We start from the raw sequence: 12,936 nt of genomic DNA, 5'->3' as shown, positions 1-12,936 counted from the left end.
CCGGTGTCCAATGTCACCTCGTTGATGAACGCACCCAGAGCGCCTTCATGCCCGCGGTGGCCAACACCTTTTCAACGCCATCAATGCCGTGGGCCAGCATTCGGCTTTGGGCATGGAGGGCTCTGTGAAGCTGGACGAAGTGATGGAGCTGTACACGAGCTGAAGATTTTCGGAGTGGGCGCAGACTATACCGACCCCTGGCGCCCAGTCTTGTCTACCTCGTCTCCTGCAATGAAACCTGAATGAGTGGGTTGCTGGTGAGCTGGTAGATGTTCTGCAGTTGTCCTCTCAGCCTTACTGTGATATCGTTGAGGCGTAACAGCTCTTGTGCTGGTGGTTATTCTCGTCTGAGACTCTAAAGGATGGGGACTCGAACATGCCGTTGAGTTTTTCAAAACTAAAGGGTATGCTATGCATCCCTGAAAGCTCTGAAGGTAACTCAAAAGATGGAGAGAATAAGTCAGCTCGTGAGTCTCAGCCTAATAAGACAACAGTTGTCCAAGAACGACTCCGTACGAGCGAATCCAGCAGCCCCCGATCGACAAGTGAGATGACAAGATCGGATCATACCTTGAATGTGCTGGAGGCTTTCATGTTTAAAAAATCTCAGGACTATCAAAGATGACGTCCTGCAGCAAATTGATCGCGAGCCTATCGACGACGAGACGTATCCTATAGAACGAATCATCCAACTGGTAGCCGACCTTCCTATCTCTAGCAGAACCACTGCTACTCTTACCAATGCGTTCCTAAACTAGGTGTGGATAGACTTGGAGCATCCGCCTCAGTCATATCTGGGAGCCGGTTATATTTATCGCCAGGAGGACGGAACCAACAACAATATTCTCTGGCCGCATCTTGGGACTGCAAAACAGCCTTACACGCAAACAGTACGTTCCGGACCAATGCAGTCCGTTGTCAGGCCAGACCCTGGAGTCATCTGTGGTTGCCTTCTGGCGCCTTCCAGGGGTGACGACGCCACAGCCACTGCAAGTTGCTACACGATGAGCAGAACGGGGTCACGAACGAGTTTCAAAACGGGACCACGACCACGTTCACGCAGGCGACCATGAGCAGCCATGCGGCCAGGGAGGTGTTAGCGGTCATGATGGACACCACGAGGCCGAATACGGTGCAGTCCACGATCAAGTCCAGAGCATCGGCGCGACCATGCATCTGCTCTCCGAGAGGACCGAATACACCAACGTGGCCCGGGGCTTGATGATGGTGGCGGACTCGACTGCATCAGCAGCATCTGCGTGGGAATCAGCCCGGACGGCAGCGGCATACTGCCCCCATTCGCGACCGCGCTCGCGTACTCGCCTATCTTGTGCGAGGGGGTGACGCCCTCGGTCCAGGTGCTGACTCAGGCCATGTCCCTGTTTGCCATCATGATCTAGGCCGAGTACGCCAACCAGCATCCGAATGACGACATGTCCGGGTACCTGACCAGGGACAAGTACATGCCCAGATTCGCGATGATGTTGAGGTGCTCGTACTGCTGGTGGATCGACTTCGTCAACGCATCGCCTATGACCGTGTCCAACGCCGCCAAGCCCCCAAATGCATGTCGATGTGCTCGGAGTGTTTGGCGAACATGGTCATCATACACACCGAGCAGGGTGACAAGATCACGGTCACCTGCATGGGCGAGGCCGCAGACAAGGTGATCAACAAGGCAATGAGCTCGTACGTGAACTTGCGGTCGAACATGCGCTAGTGCAGCACGGTCAACCAGGCGATGATCTCCCGCATGAACATCAACAAGCAGATGGTCGAGTGTCCGATCCCGAGTACGGTCACGGCGACGGAGCACTACATCGACGTGTTGGTGGGCGCGGAGGTGCTGCGAGAGCAGAACGAGAAGTTCGACTGGTACAAGTACCCCGACACGACTCTGCGGTCGTTGCTGAAGATGGACGAGATCATGAACATCACATCACTACTAGTTGACCACGTACCGGAACAGCTACTGGGGACGTTCGCCAAGAGCGTCAGGCAGATCCCCGTCAACATGTCCGACGACGAGCTCACGAAGATGATCGAGAGTACGGGGGTGATGCAGCTGGACGAGAGAGAGGACTACACGGCCGAGACCATGAGCAGCTACCACGCCGAGACGGTGTCCGCGCAGAACACGACGCAGACGACCACGGCACTGAGCCCGTTCATGCACATCGAGCAGGACGAGACCGGTCAGCAGACGACGACCGGTGACGCGACGACGAATACGGGTACGAACACTAGGAAGTACGAGGGCCCCTTCGGGCTCGAAGGCAGAAGTCAGCTCGGGCAGTCGCTCGACCTCATGGGCAGGAGCGTGTCCCACCAGGTGATCATCGACGAGAGCTTCAGGGAGCAGGTCCAGCAGATGCAATCGGACAGATGGAACTCACCAAGAGGCAGGTTAACGTGATCAACTGCTTGAGCGAGTTGAGGCATCCGGACGGGAGTGCGATCAATGATGTCGACAAGTTCCTGGAGATATTCAAGGGGTAGTGCAAGAAGATGATGACGGAGATAGAGAAGGCCAGGGGCCTGATCGAGGCCCTGCCCGAGGTTGTGGAATGGGACAGGGGGATCTACGAGGACGAGACCATGCCCCCGTGGCCCTGCAGCAAACCCTCAAATGTTGTGGTGATCAAACGATTGCGTTGTTCCCAGGGACGCATCTCATTCGCGCGCCAGAACGCCAAGTGATAGCGCAATTCAATTTATTTTCCATCCATGGTAGTGAATCTATCTGCCTTGGCGCTCAGCCTTGCGTTTGAAAACCTCAGCCTTGTGTTCGAAAACACCCCATAAATTACTTTTTGTGCAAAAGAAAAAAAAGAGTTACCTCTCTCCGCAACATACAAAAACTCTAACCCAAGCCCAACTCCCCGGTGGGAGTTGAGGTTGGATCGAGGTAAAACTCCCAGCTGTGGAAGGAGTTTTTTCCCGTCGTTTCGTCAGGTTCTCTCCGGCCTCGGTCGCTCCCACGCTTAGGGAGGCCGTGAAAGGCGCGGAACAACTGGGCTACCTGCAGAAGGTAGTGCCATCAGTGTCAGAGCAGTTACCTTCAGGTAATCTCGTAACTCTCAAGAGAAGCTGTCCCAGATCTGGTGGCCACACCCTCACGCCCCAGCTAGCTCCGTCTGCACACTCGGTGTGGCCATCAGAGGCTGGAACCCGGGATAGACCTGGGAATTGTTGGAGGAATTTCTGGGTCTATAATATATATGTGTGTGGGATTCTGCCAGACCTTACACGTGACATTCACCAGACGTCTTTCTTTGCTGCATACAATCTTCCCAGATTCTACACCCCGATCCAACGGGCCCAAGGGCATGCTCTTTCTACTCTCTCTATTGTGAGACTCATGAATACCCAACGTGCACATCAGAAGGCTCGTCTTGGGTACTTGGTCCTCCTCTCTGCTCTGGTGCTCCTCTGCTCGGTCCACTACTTCGCGGCGCCTGTGCCCGTCGTTGCGCAGGGACGACGGCTCGACCATGAAGCAGCAGGTGTACGGACCAGTCTAGACGACCACCAGGATAAACGAGGCGATGATTTCGCACACGCACAGTCGAAACCGACGAACGCGAGCACACCCACGAACGCAGTCGAGCTCAACCCCGTCAGCAGCACCCACAGTGTGACTGAGACCGCGGACGAGACTACGGAGACGTGTTCGAGAGCGGGGACAACAGTCACGAAAATGTAGCTGGAGCTCGACATATTCGTGTTGGTGTCCGGGTACTCGTCGAGTCCGTGTTTGCGAGCCAGGACATCCACCCGACCACGCACCGGACTACACCTGCAGATGCGTGTTCATTGGCAGCTTCTTGCAAGGGCTTCACGGCACGTCCCAGAACGTGGATGTGTTCGAGAGCCTAGACCTGATGACGTTCGGGTGCTCGGTCAAGTTGCTGCCCTCGCACTCCGGCACCGGCGTGGCGAGCGTCACCCTCGTACACCTCCGGACGAGGGTCCACGACATGATCACACTGCTGTGACCCTTGAGTGTTCTCAGGCAATATCCCGTCGCGAGTCATTCCTCGACCATCATCGCCTGCCCACTGCACAAGTTTTGTTCACAGTAACCATCATCAGCTGTTTCGACATTCGACTTATGTACCCGTATTGCTTATTGCCTTGCGGTGTGTCGGTGTTGTGTCCAAGACTGGACTGGAGGGGAACGAGAAGGCCTCCTTGAAAGAGGGAGAGAGGGTGGTTTGAGAGCCCAGGCCAAGGAAAAACCGTGGCTGATGCTCAGACGGCTGAGGATGCTGCATGGAGACGAGAGCCGGCAGCGATACTGAATGCATCGACCCCTGTGAAGTGGATCACTGGACATCTTACGCACGCAGGCACGACGTCGGACTCGGCTTGAGGATGCCTAGGAAGAAGACCGCAACAAGGAGACCCGCCTTGTTGGTGCACGCGGCCATGGATATGACCATTGTGCAGCCGCGAGGTGATCACGCAAAAGTCCCGAACGACCAATTTCCGGGCCGTCTTCCTCGATTCCATCGACCGTTGGTGCTCCGGGTCTTTGGAGTCAAAGCAGGTGGTCACTCACCTCTATCACACTCGAATACAACATCCTCACATCGCAGGTGGTGGCTAGAGCCAGAAGAGATTTGATCGAAATCCTTTGTCTTCCTCTCTCGGTCACGCTAATAACTCGACCTCCTCATGTCGATATGTGACCACAAGGTTAGGTGAGCGCAGAATGGGGTGGTAGCCAGTGGGCAGCTCTGACATCTTCTTCCTCACAACCATCTTCATGGATCCCTTTGTGCTCCTCGTTGACATCGTGTTCGTCAGGCATTTCGGTCGAGGAGGTGAGCGCGAACGCGACGGTTTCGAGGTGATTTCTCAGGATTCAAGGTACGGCGTGCTCGAAAACTTGGAAGCTCTCTCTTATATCACATCACGAGGCTCTGCTGCGGCCTTGTTCTTGAGTTCGTCATCGAACCCCAGTGCTTATCGGCGACTATTCTCAAGTCAGCATTGACCCCTACACTGGGATCCCACCAGGCTTCGAATCAACTTCTTTTTGCATCCGACAAGTAGGAAAGCGTTGAAAGAGAGCTGATCGAGGGCGCAAAACGGACGGACGAGGAAGGAAGCCGACGATCGAGGCACAGGAGGAAGAATACTCGACCCCATTCTCTGCTATCCTGATTGAGCCTCCTTCTATACATCGTCCCAAGTGCCAAAACCCGAGAAAGACCACGTTTCTACAAGCCTGGAGCTTTCTGAGCACACCTCTCCAACGTGTCGCGCGAGCCATCCCTCCCTCCGCAGCCAAACCGCACCTTGCGCTCTTTGAGACACACAACATTCAGATCTGGGGCTCTCCTACGTCGGATCGCGCGGTGATATTTGGGGACAAGCGCGACCCGAAGAAGGAGATGGATGTCTACTTCGTCGATGGCGACGGTTTGTCGCGTATACGCTGGTTGGGCTGAGAGCAGCGTCCTGCTAGCAGTCAATCTGCGTGAATGTAAGATTGCAGGTTGCAGGAATGTTGCAGGAATTCACCATTGTAAGAATACAGAAATGTAAGATTCCTGCAGGGATGTTGCCAGGAATGCAGGAATGCAGGGTTGCCCAAGAAGGCAAGACTGCTCCAGGAATGTGGGATCGTTGAAGGAATGCAGGAATGCAAGACTGTTATCACGAATGCAAGGATGCAGAAGGTGCATGAATGCATGACTGTTGCAGGGATGTAGAAATGTTGGCAGGAATGCAAGACTGTTACCAAGAATGCAGGAGTGCGGGAATTCAGGATTGTCCCAGGCATGGAGGATTCCTCAAGAAAGCTTCCGGATTGCAGGAATGCAAGATTACTCCAGGAATGCAACGATCAATGCTGGACTGCTTCAGGAATGGGGCAAGGACGTAGGAATGCAGGACCGCTCCGGCAATGCGAGACTGTTGCCAGGAATGAAGGGATGCAGCCAGGAATGCAGGGCTGTCATCTGGAATGCAAGATTGTTCCAAAAATATGGGATCGTTTCCATGGAAGGACTACGGCGAGGAGGGCGATACATGGGAGCCAGCAGAGCACAGCGCGGATGCACCGAAAGCAATGGAAGAGTGCAAGAAGTCAAGACAATGAATTTGGCGGCAAAGCAGCAGCGCAATCAAGCCGCAGGTAAAACGCACGCACACGCGAGCCAGACAGGCAAAACAAAGCCACCACCACACCTTCCGCAGGCGCGCATGAAGCGCAGGCAGGACACACCTACAACGCACCTACGACGCACACGGAACGCCTTATCATTCATTCTCGTTGTCGTCCTCAGACATAACATCAGGGTCCCCATTGGGCCAGTGCCGGCGCGGGTTGATGGGAGGCACCTGAACAGCGCCGGGCCAATCAGGAAGAGAGATGTTGCCCTGCAAAAATTAGGAGTGCGTTGCGTACACATTTCGAATACGTACACGTTGAGTCTGGACTTCGGCGACGGTGCGGAACATGAACAAGCATTTAGGTCGTCGACTCAGAAGTCGACGCCGGGGCGCCAACACCAACAGACGAAGCGGAGGTCTTGCCCTTGCGGGGCGTAGCTGGAACGTCCCTGACACGGGGGAGAATTTCAGCAGTGGTTGTGCCAGAATTGCTCATTGCAAAAGAGACAGCAGCAGAGGCCGCACGAAGATTGTCCGCTATGCACACGATTAGCAGCCGAAACGCGCAGAACGGAGGGGGAACGCGCTTACGAGAACGGCTGGGATGCAAGAATGCAAGATTCATCTAGGCATGCAACACTGTTGCAGGAATGCAGGAACGCAAAATCGTTCCAGGCTGCAAGATTACTCTGATTTCAGGAAGGATGGAATGCTGCAGAAATTTTGGAGGAATGCAACACTGTTACCAGGATTTCAGGACTTTGAAGCAATGCTCCAGGACTGCCGGAAAAATGGAGCGATGAAACAATTTAAGAATGCAGGAATGCAGCCAGGAATGCAAACGAATTTCTCACTGACCGGCTAGCCCGGAGCAGCCGGAATGTCAAAGTACGCAGCACAGACCCCGTCACACTCAACATCGAACAGTCTGTGGAATAGAATACTTCATATCTACACGGTATATGGTCAGCTCACTGAAAGGAAGGGATGGAAAGGTGATTTTTGGAGGCGGCTGGAGGTGTTTGGGGTCCATGAGTACGGACACGGGCACGCTCACGCTCAGGCGAAGGAGCAGGACAAGGAGGAGGAGAAGGTGAGCTCATCTCAGCTCGGGTCGGGTCGGGTCGACGTGCGTGTAAACAGCCTGGCGAGGCACGGCAGGTAGTGGATGGATGAGAAGGATTGATTGTTGATGTGATAATGTAGTTGATGGATATCATATTCTATTCCTTCCCCTGATATCCTTACGCTCTGACACCCCAGCATATATGTATCTGGTGTGTGTGGTGGCGGTGGAATGCAAGAATGCAGGAATGTAAGATTACCCCTGGACTGCTGTAAGAGTGCAGGACTCTTGTGGGAATGCATTGATCCAGCAATGGAAGATTGTTGCAAGGGTGCATGAGTGCAGGATGCCTCCGGGGATGGAAGATTTCCCGAGGAATTGATGAACATTTTGCGTTCCCGCAAGATTCCTCCGGGAATGCAGGGCTGTTGTATGAATACAGGAATGCACGTTTGTTCGACGAATGTGGGATTGTTCCAGGAATGCTCCGGGAATTCTCCGGGAATTCTTCGGGACTGCTCGGAATGGTAGAATACTTTACGGGAATGCAGCGGATTGCGGATTGTTGCCAGATTGTACTCGCAGCGCGCTCAAATTGCTTCAGCCATGAATAGTGGCTCGTCGTTAAACGGGTCTTTTGCTTTTTTGCTATTTTGTGTCCCCGAACCGACCCTGGGATCTCGCAAAATCAGGTCCACGGCGTGTTCACTACATTGTTAACACCATGAAAGACTTGACAGTCTTTCCTTGAGCCCGAGATAGCAGCAAGCACCACTCACTCACTCCCTTCCTATTTGAAGATGCTTGATTGACTGAGAGAGGAAACAGATACGAAATGGGAAGCCAGATCTTCATTGATTCCGTGAGAGGAGCGAGCCGACGAGGAGGGAGGGAGGAGCCTGGGAAGGAATAGTCTTGCATTCCTGGGTTCCTGGAACATTCCTAAAGCATTCTTGCATTCCTGCAACAGTGTTGCATTCCTGTAGTCCCTCGTTCCTGGAGGCACTCCTGGTAACAGCCTGGAGTTCCCAAAACAATCCTGTATTCCTCATTCTCGTAGTCCTGCATACTCGCAATCTCGCAATACTACATTCCTGCAAGACCCCTACATCTCCCGGAGGGCTCTTGCATTCCTGCATTCCTGGCTGCATTCCTGCACTCCCATAGCAATCTTGCATTCTCGGAGTAGATATGCAAAATCGGCGACGCCGAGATCGGAAGAGTAGCGACGAGAGGTTACGGCAGAAGGTCAGGAAAAGTGAGTTTCATGAAGCGGCGATAATGTGATAACGGCGAGGTATAGCAACGGCAGGCTGTGCTTCGTACACTGGTCCCAAATCAGTCTCTTCTGGTACGAAAAATCCAGTTGCTGGTTTATGGACATCCCTATTGAGTAATCACATTGCAAAATTTGGACGCTGTCCCGATCGACCGTAATTAGGCCGTGGCGAAGAGAGCGCAGCCGGGTACATTTCCGCCGCATAACTTTTCATCCCCGTATGCGCTGGAAGTGTAAACAACACTATGTTATTCGCCACGTCCGGGGCTGTCGATTGCTCCCAAATTCATAGGATTATTCTCCGAATCGAGCGAGATGCAGGCAGAAAAGGTACCTAGAATACTTTGATGGGGTGAGCCCCCGGCGAATTTTGGCTTAGGAAAGCCCTCACCTCAGCACCTAAGGACTCGACTGCGGATTATCGGCACACACGAGCCACCCAGACGGCTTGAGAGGGTTCTGTGTGCAAATTTGTGTGTGATATTCAAGTGGCACGCATGAGGGGAGGTTACCGGGCACTTTAGGTACATTCCATACGTTGTTAACGAAACACTGTTACTTTCAAGCAGTAGCAATCCCCGACCAAGTAGGAAACGCCAGGTAAGTCTGCCGCCTTCTAGTGGCCGGGCACATCAGAAGGGCGAATGCCGGCAGAGGGTGGAGTGCGCAAACTGGGAGAAGATCAGCGTTCCGCTGTCGGTACATCAACTTGGCAGAGATGCCCGATCCGGGAGCACACGACCCTATTTCGGAAAGGTAAGAAGTGATGTCATGGGTGTACAAACTGGGAGAGACTAGCGTTCCGCTGTCGGTATATCAACTTGGCACAGCTACCCGATCCGGGAGCACACGACCCTATTTCGGAAACGTGAGGGGAGTGATGTCATGAGGTGTGCGGGCTGGGAAACCTACATTCCTCCAACAATCCTACATGCTTATAGCAGTCTTGGAGCATTCTAGCAACAGTCTTGTAAGAATGTAGCGATCTTGTATTTCTGCATTCCATCTCTCCTCCCTCGGACCACGGCCCTTTCTTTTTTCTTTCTTTCTCCCGTGCCTTATTCTTGTTTCTGTCGGTCAGAAAATGTCTAAGCCCGTCCGACTACCAAGCTGGACTATGAAAGCCTTTGCCTCCCTTGTGACCGTGGTCTCCCCAATAGTTCGAAGTGCGTCGTGGCTGCTGCCGACCCTATGAATCGACACATGCAGGAACGTGCAGTGCACCCCGGCCAATATCCTGAAATGAAGCATTTGGACAGGGTTGAAGTTCTTGTACGCCGCGCTCCCATGGAATCAATCCACAAATCAGCCAATCAGGTTGCGTGATTTGCGGCGCCGGACAGTCATGTGACGCCACAGTTCCAGTTGTGATAACCTGGATATCTTTCTCATTTTCGCGCAATCCTCGGCAGAATCTATACACACCAAATTTCTATGGGACTCAATTCTTCATGACATAGATCGATTTCCTGGCGTTATCCTTGACCTCGCCGCCGCCTGGTTTGTATCGCTAGCCTTGGTGCGTATATTCAACTGAGTTCAGAAGCCCTGTTGCTTCGATTCTACCGACCTCGCAGTCTGTTTGCGGACTCGCTCGCCTCTACCACTACCACTGCCTCTGCCTCTGCCACTGCCAATGGCAGGAGGCGCGTTGATGGCGGCAGATCTTGCACCAACTCAGGAGAATCCTCAGGCGAAGGACTGCGGCGCGGCCGTGGCCGATCTGGCTTCCGCAGCCGTCGTTGTGTTGGCCCAGTCGATCTCGACGGCGGAGGACTCTGTGGTATATCTTCCACCTCTTCCGGCCTAGTATTTTCTGTGAGGATCGGAAGCTGTCGATGTCTCTGTGGTGCCTGAGCCATCGGATTAGTACGCAGGCGAACGGTGTGCATGAATGCGCTCTGGGGTCTCTCAGTTGGCCGTTGAATTGGCCGTGGCATGGGGCCAGTTAACCACGCTGGTCGGAGATGATGTCTGCAGGGGAGGAGGAATCGCGTGAGCAGTTGACCGTGGCACTGGCGTCATTCGGCCCTGGCTTCTATGAGTCTGCCGAGTTTTGTCCGGTCAGCTGAGACTGTACCAAGGGCCGAGTCACTGACAGCGAATCTTAGGTGTTGGAAAGCCGCTTCCTGAGCGTCTCTTGAAGCGCTCGGCAAATTCAACGATGTCTTTGACCACTCATTTGAAAGTCTCACCGAGCTAATAAATCGACTTTTTAAGGATCAGTTGACCGTTGGTTATCTAGGTAACAATCCTGTGACAGGACTCGGATCGCTGGCTGGATCCAACGCCCATATTTGGCAGCTGCTGTGTGAACAGCGCCATCCATCGAGACATTCAGGCTCGTTGAGCTGCGAAGCAGAAGACAGTGTGCTTTTCTTTCAATCCACCCCCACAAACATAAACTCTGTTCTCATCCGATCCGAAAGTTGCCCAACTGCGATGCCGAAGCCGGATATCGGTTAGTACGTGCCCACGGCCAACAGCCGAGCCACCGGCCTTCTCCCACCTGCACTGCGCTGTTAGACTCCATCCTCCAAGCACCAGCTCGTCCAGCTCCAGCTTTTCCCAGAATCCCTTTGTTAAGCCTCGGACAACAGTCCGCGATCTAAGGTCCACTTAGCCTGCGTCCAATGTCGCACCTGGTGCTTGGAAATATACGCTTTGTGAACACCAGGTAAGCTCAGCAGCGGTGACGGCGCCTGTCATGTCCCTCGCCCTGCTGCGGCGGGCTACTCCGTCGCAATCCTTCTGCAATGGCTTCAAGAGGCACTTTTCCAGCACCGTCTCCCATGAAATTAATGTGCTGGCTGATGGTCGAGACCTCCATTTCGATGACGAGCCTAGCGGCCACCAGAGGAATTGAAGGCCAAAGATGGCATGCAGAATTTCAAACGACTCGTACGAGAGCTTTCTAGGAACAAGCCGCTGGGTGGAAGGTCTATACTGGTCGAGAACGGGATCCCGCCCTACCTCATCGGCCACGAGAGGAACACGATGGTTCCTGGTGGGTGCCTTGATAAGGCCAGTGCGATGAAAGTGTCACCCGGGCTCCCCGGCCGACAACACCCTATGGGGCGAATAGCCCCCACGAAGGCACACACAGAAAGAGATAAATAGGACCTCTATTCTCGCACTGCTGGAGAAGCCCTCAACAGTGCGAGAAGTCGATGTCTCAAGGACAGCTTTATACAATCCAGATACGTGTTCAACCCTCTGACTCTTCGTCTAACGATCCCACCCCAAAGCTCTCTGACAGGCTGTCTGATTGGTTGCTGCGGCAGGTGTGGCTTGGCAGACACGGTCTTCGCACAAGTGTTTACAGAACCACCTCACCTGCGGCCCTTCTTCTTCATCATCCTTTCTTCTTTTCCTCCCCAGTTTAGTCTCTCGTACAATAGGAAATCACATCTTTATAGCGTTCTCCATTCCACATGTTCCTTACCGTCACACTAAGAGCAAAGAAGAAGAAGAAGAAGAAGATGAAGAAGAAGAAGAAGAAAAACAAGCAGAAGGAGCTTTGTCACTATTACGCCGCCAATTGCCCATCCCACAGCATATTGACAGAACGCCATCTCAAATAAATTTTTCGGTCGACCCCTTCTCTCTCTCTCATTCCTTCTCCGGCGCCACCTCCTAAGGTCTTTCTATGTTGCGTGTCTAAGTTCCTCCTCCGCGGTGGAGCGCTTCACGAACATCGAGAAGGCAGAGGTCCCGGCCGGCATTTGTCTGTCGGATTGGCTGGGGGTGTCGCCCGTGGATGGCTTTGACAAGATCGACTTGAACAATAAAAACCAACAAAAGCACGAGAAAACGCAGGAACCGTGTTCAAATGTGCATTCAGCAGGCGTGCTTACTGGCAATATGTGTGCTGTCATGATGAGTGGATCCCACGAGTCGTTTTCGTGGTCGTTCGTGGTTGAGCACGGTGGAGAATACTTTGAAGCTCCTTTGACGTGACGATGCCGAGGACGAACAGCTGTACCGGCGACAGATGCCTGAGACAAAACGTGGTACGTGCCTCGAGTCCCATTGTCGACTTTCTGCGTCCCGTCTCATTCTTCCAGCGCCTAACCATGCTCTCCCCGAAGACACCTGAGAACATCCTCTTTAACCAACTGCATTATCCTAGGATATATCGATGAGGGGAATCCTGTTACGGACGTTCACGAGTCACACCGACATCCAACTCGGACGCCTTAACGGGACCAACGTCAGTGTGATCGAGATGGCTCCGGCGGACGTGCGCACCGACCTCAACGCCGCCGTCTGGCTGACACGGTTTGACCGAGTTTTCGGCTCTAAAAGGTCGTTGCCGACCTCACTGAGCCATTCAATCGGTGGTAGCGACGGGCGGTCGTCAAGAGCACACCGGCGCTCTTCGTCAAGATGTAAGGTCAACGGCAACCTCGTCCCCAAATTCGGCGGTAATCTCCTCAAGCGGGAGCCTATCGGTTTCTGGTAG

General features: G+C 53.6%; 3 protein-coding genes across 3 annotated transcripts; all 3 read left to right on the top strand.

Annotated features, from left to right (window-relative positions):
- Positions 1–1,597: 1,597 nt before the first annotated feature.
- Positions 1,598–2,416, top strand: AYL99_11996 (hypothetical protein; the record flags this gene model as incomplete). The annotated part of the gene is made up of 2 exons (XM_018843500.1): positions 1,598–1,666; positions 1,721–2,416. The coding sequence occupies 2 exons, from the start codon at positions 1,598–1,600 to the stop codon at positions 2,414–2,416; spliced, it is 765 nt and encodes a 254-aa protein (XP_018687177.1).
- A 945-nt stretch (positions 2,417–3,361) lies between these two features.
- AYL99_11995 (hypothetical protein) lies at positions 3,362–3,706 on the top strand (the record flags this gene model as incomplete). The annotated part of the gene is made up of 1 exon (XM_018843499.1): positions 3,362–3,706. One exon carries the CDS (start codon positions 3,362–3,364, stop codon positions 3,704–3,706), a length of 345 nt encoding a protein of 114 aa, XP_018687176.1.
- An 8,906-nt stretch (positions 3,707–12,612) lies between these two features.
- On the top strand, positions 12,613–12,936 carry AYL99_11994 (hypothetical protein; the record flags this gene model as incomplete). Its single annotated transcript, XM_018843498.1, has 1 exon — positions 12,613–12,936. One exon carries the CDS (start codon positions 12,613–12,615, stop codon positions 12,934–12,936), a length of 324 nt encoding a protein of 107 aa, XP_018687175.1.

Source organism: Fonsecaea erecta (genome assembly GCF_001651985.1).
Source record: "Fonsecaea erecta strain CBS 125763 chromosome Unknown Scaff21, whole genome shotgun sequence".
NCBI lineage: Eukaryota > Fungi > Ascomycota > Eurotiomycetes > Chaetothyriales > Herpotrichiellaceae > Fonsecaea > Fonsecaea erecta.
Note: the sequence above shows the minus strand (reverse complement) of the source record. Positions and strands in the feature narration are given on the sequence as shown.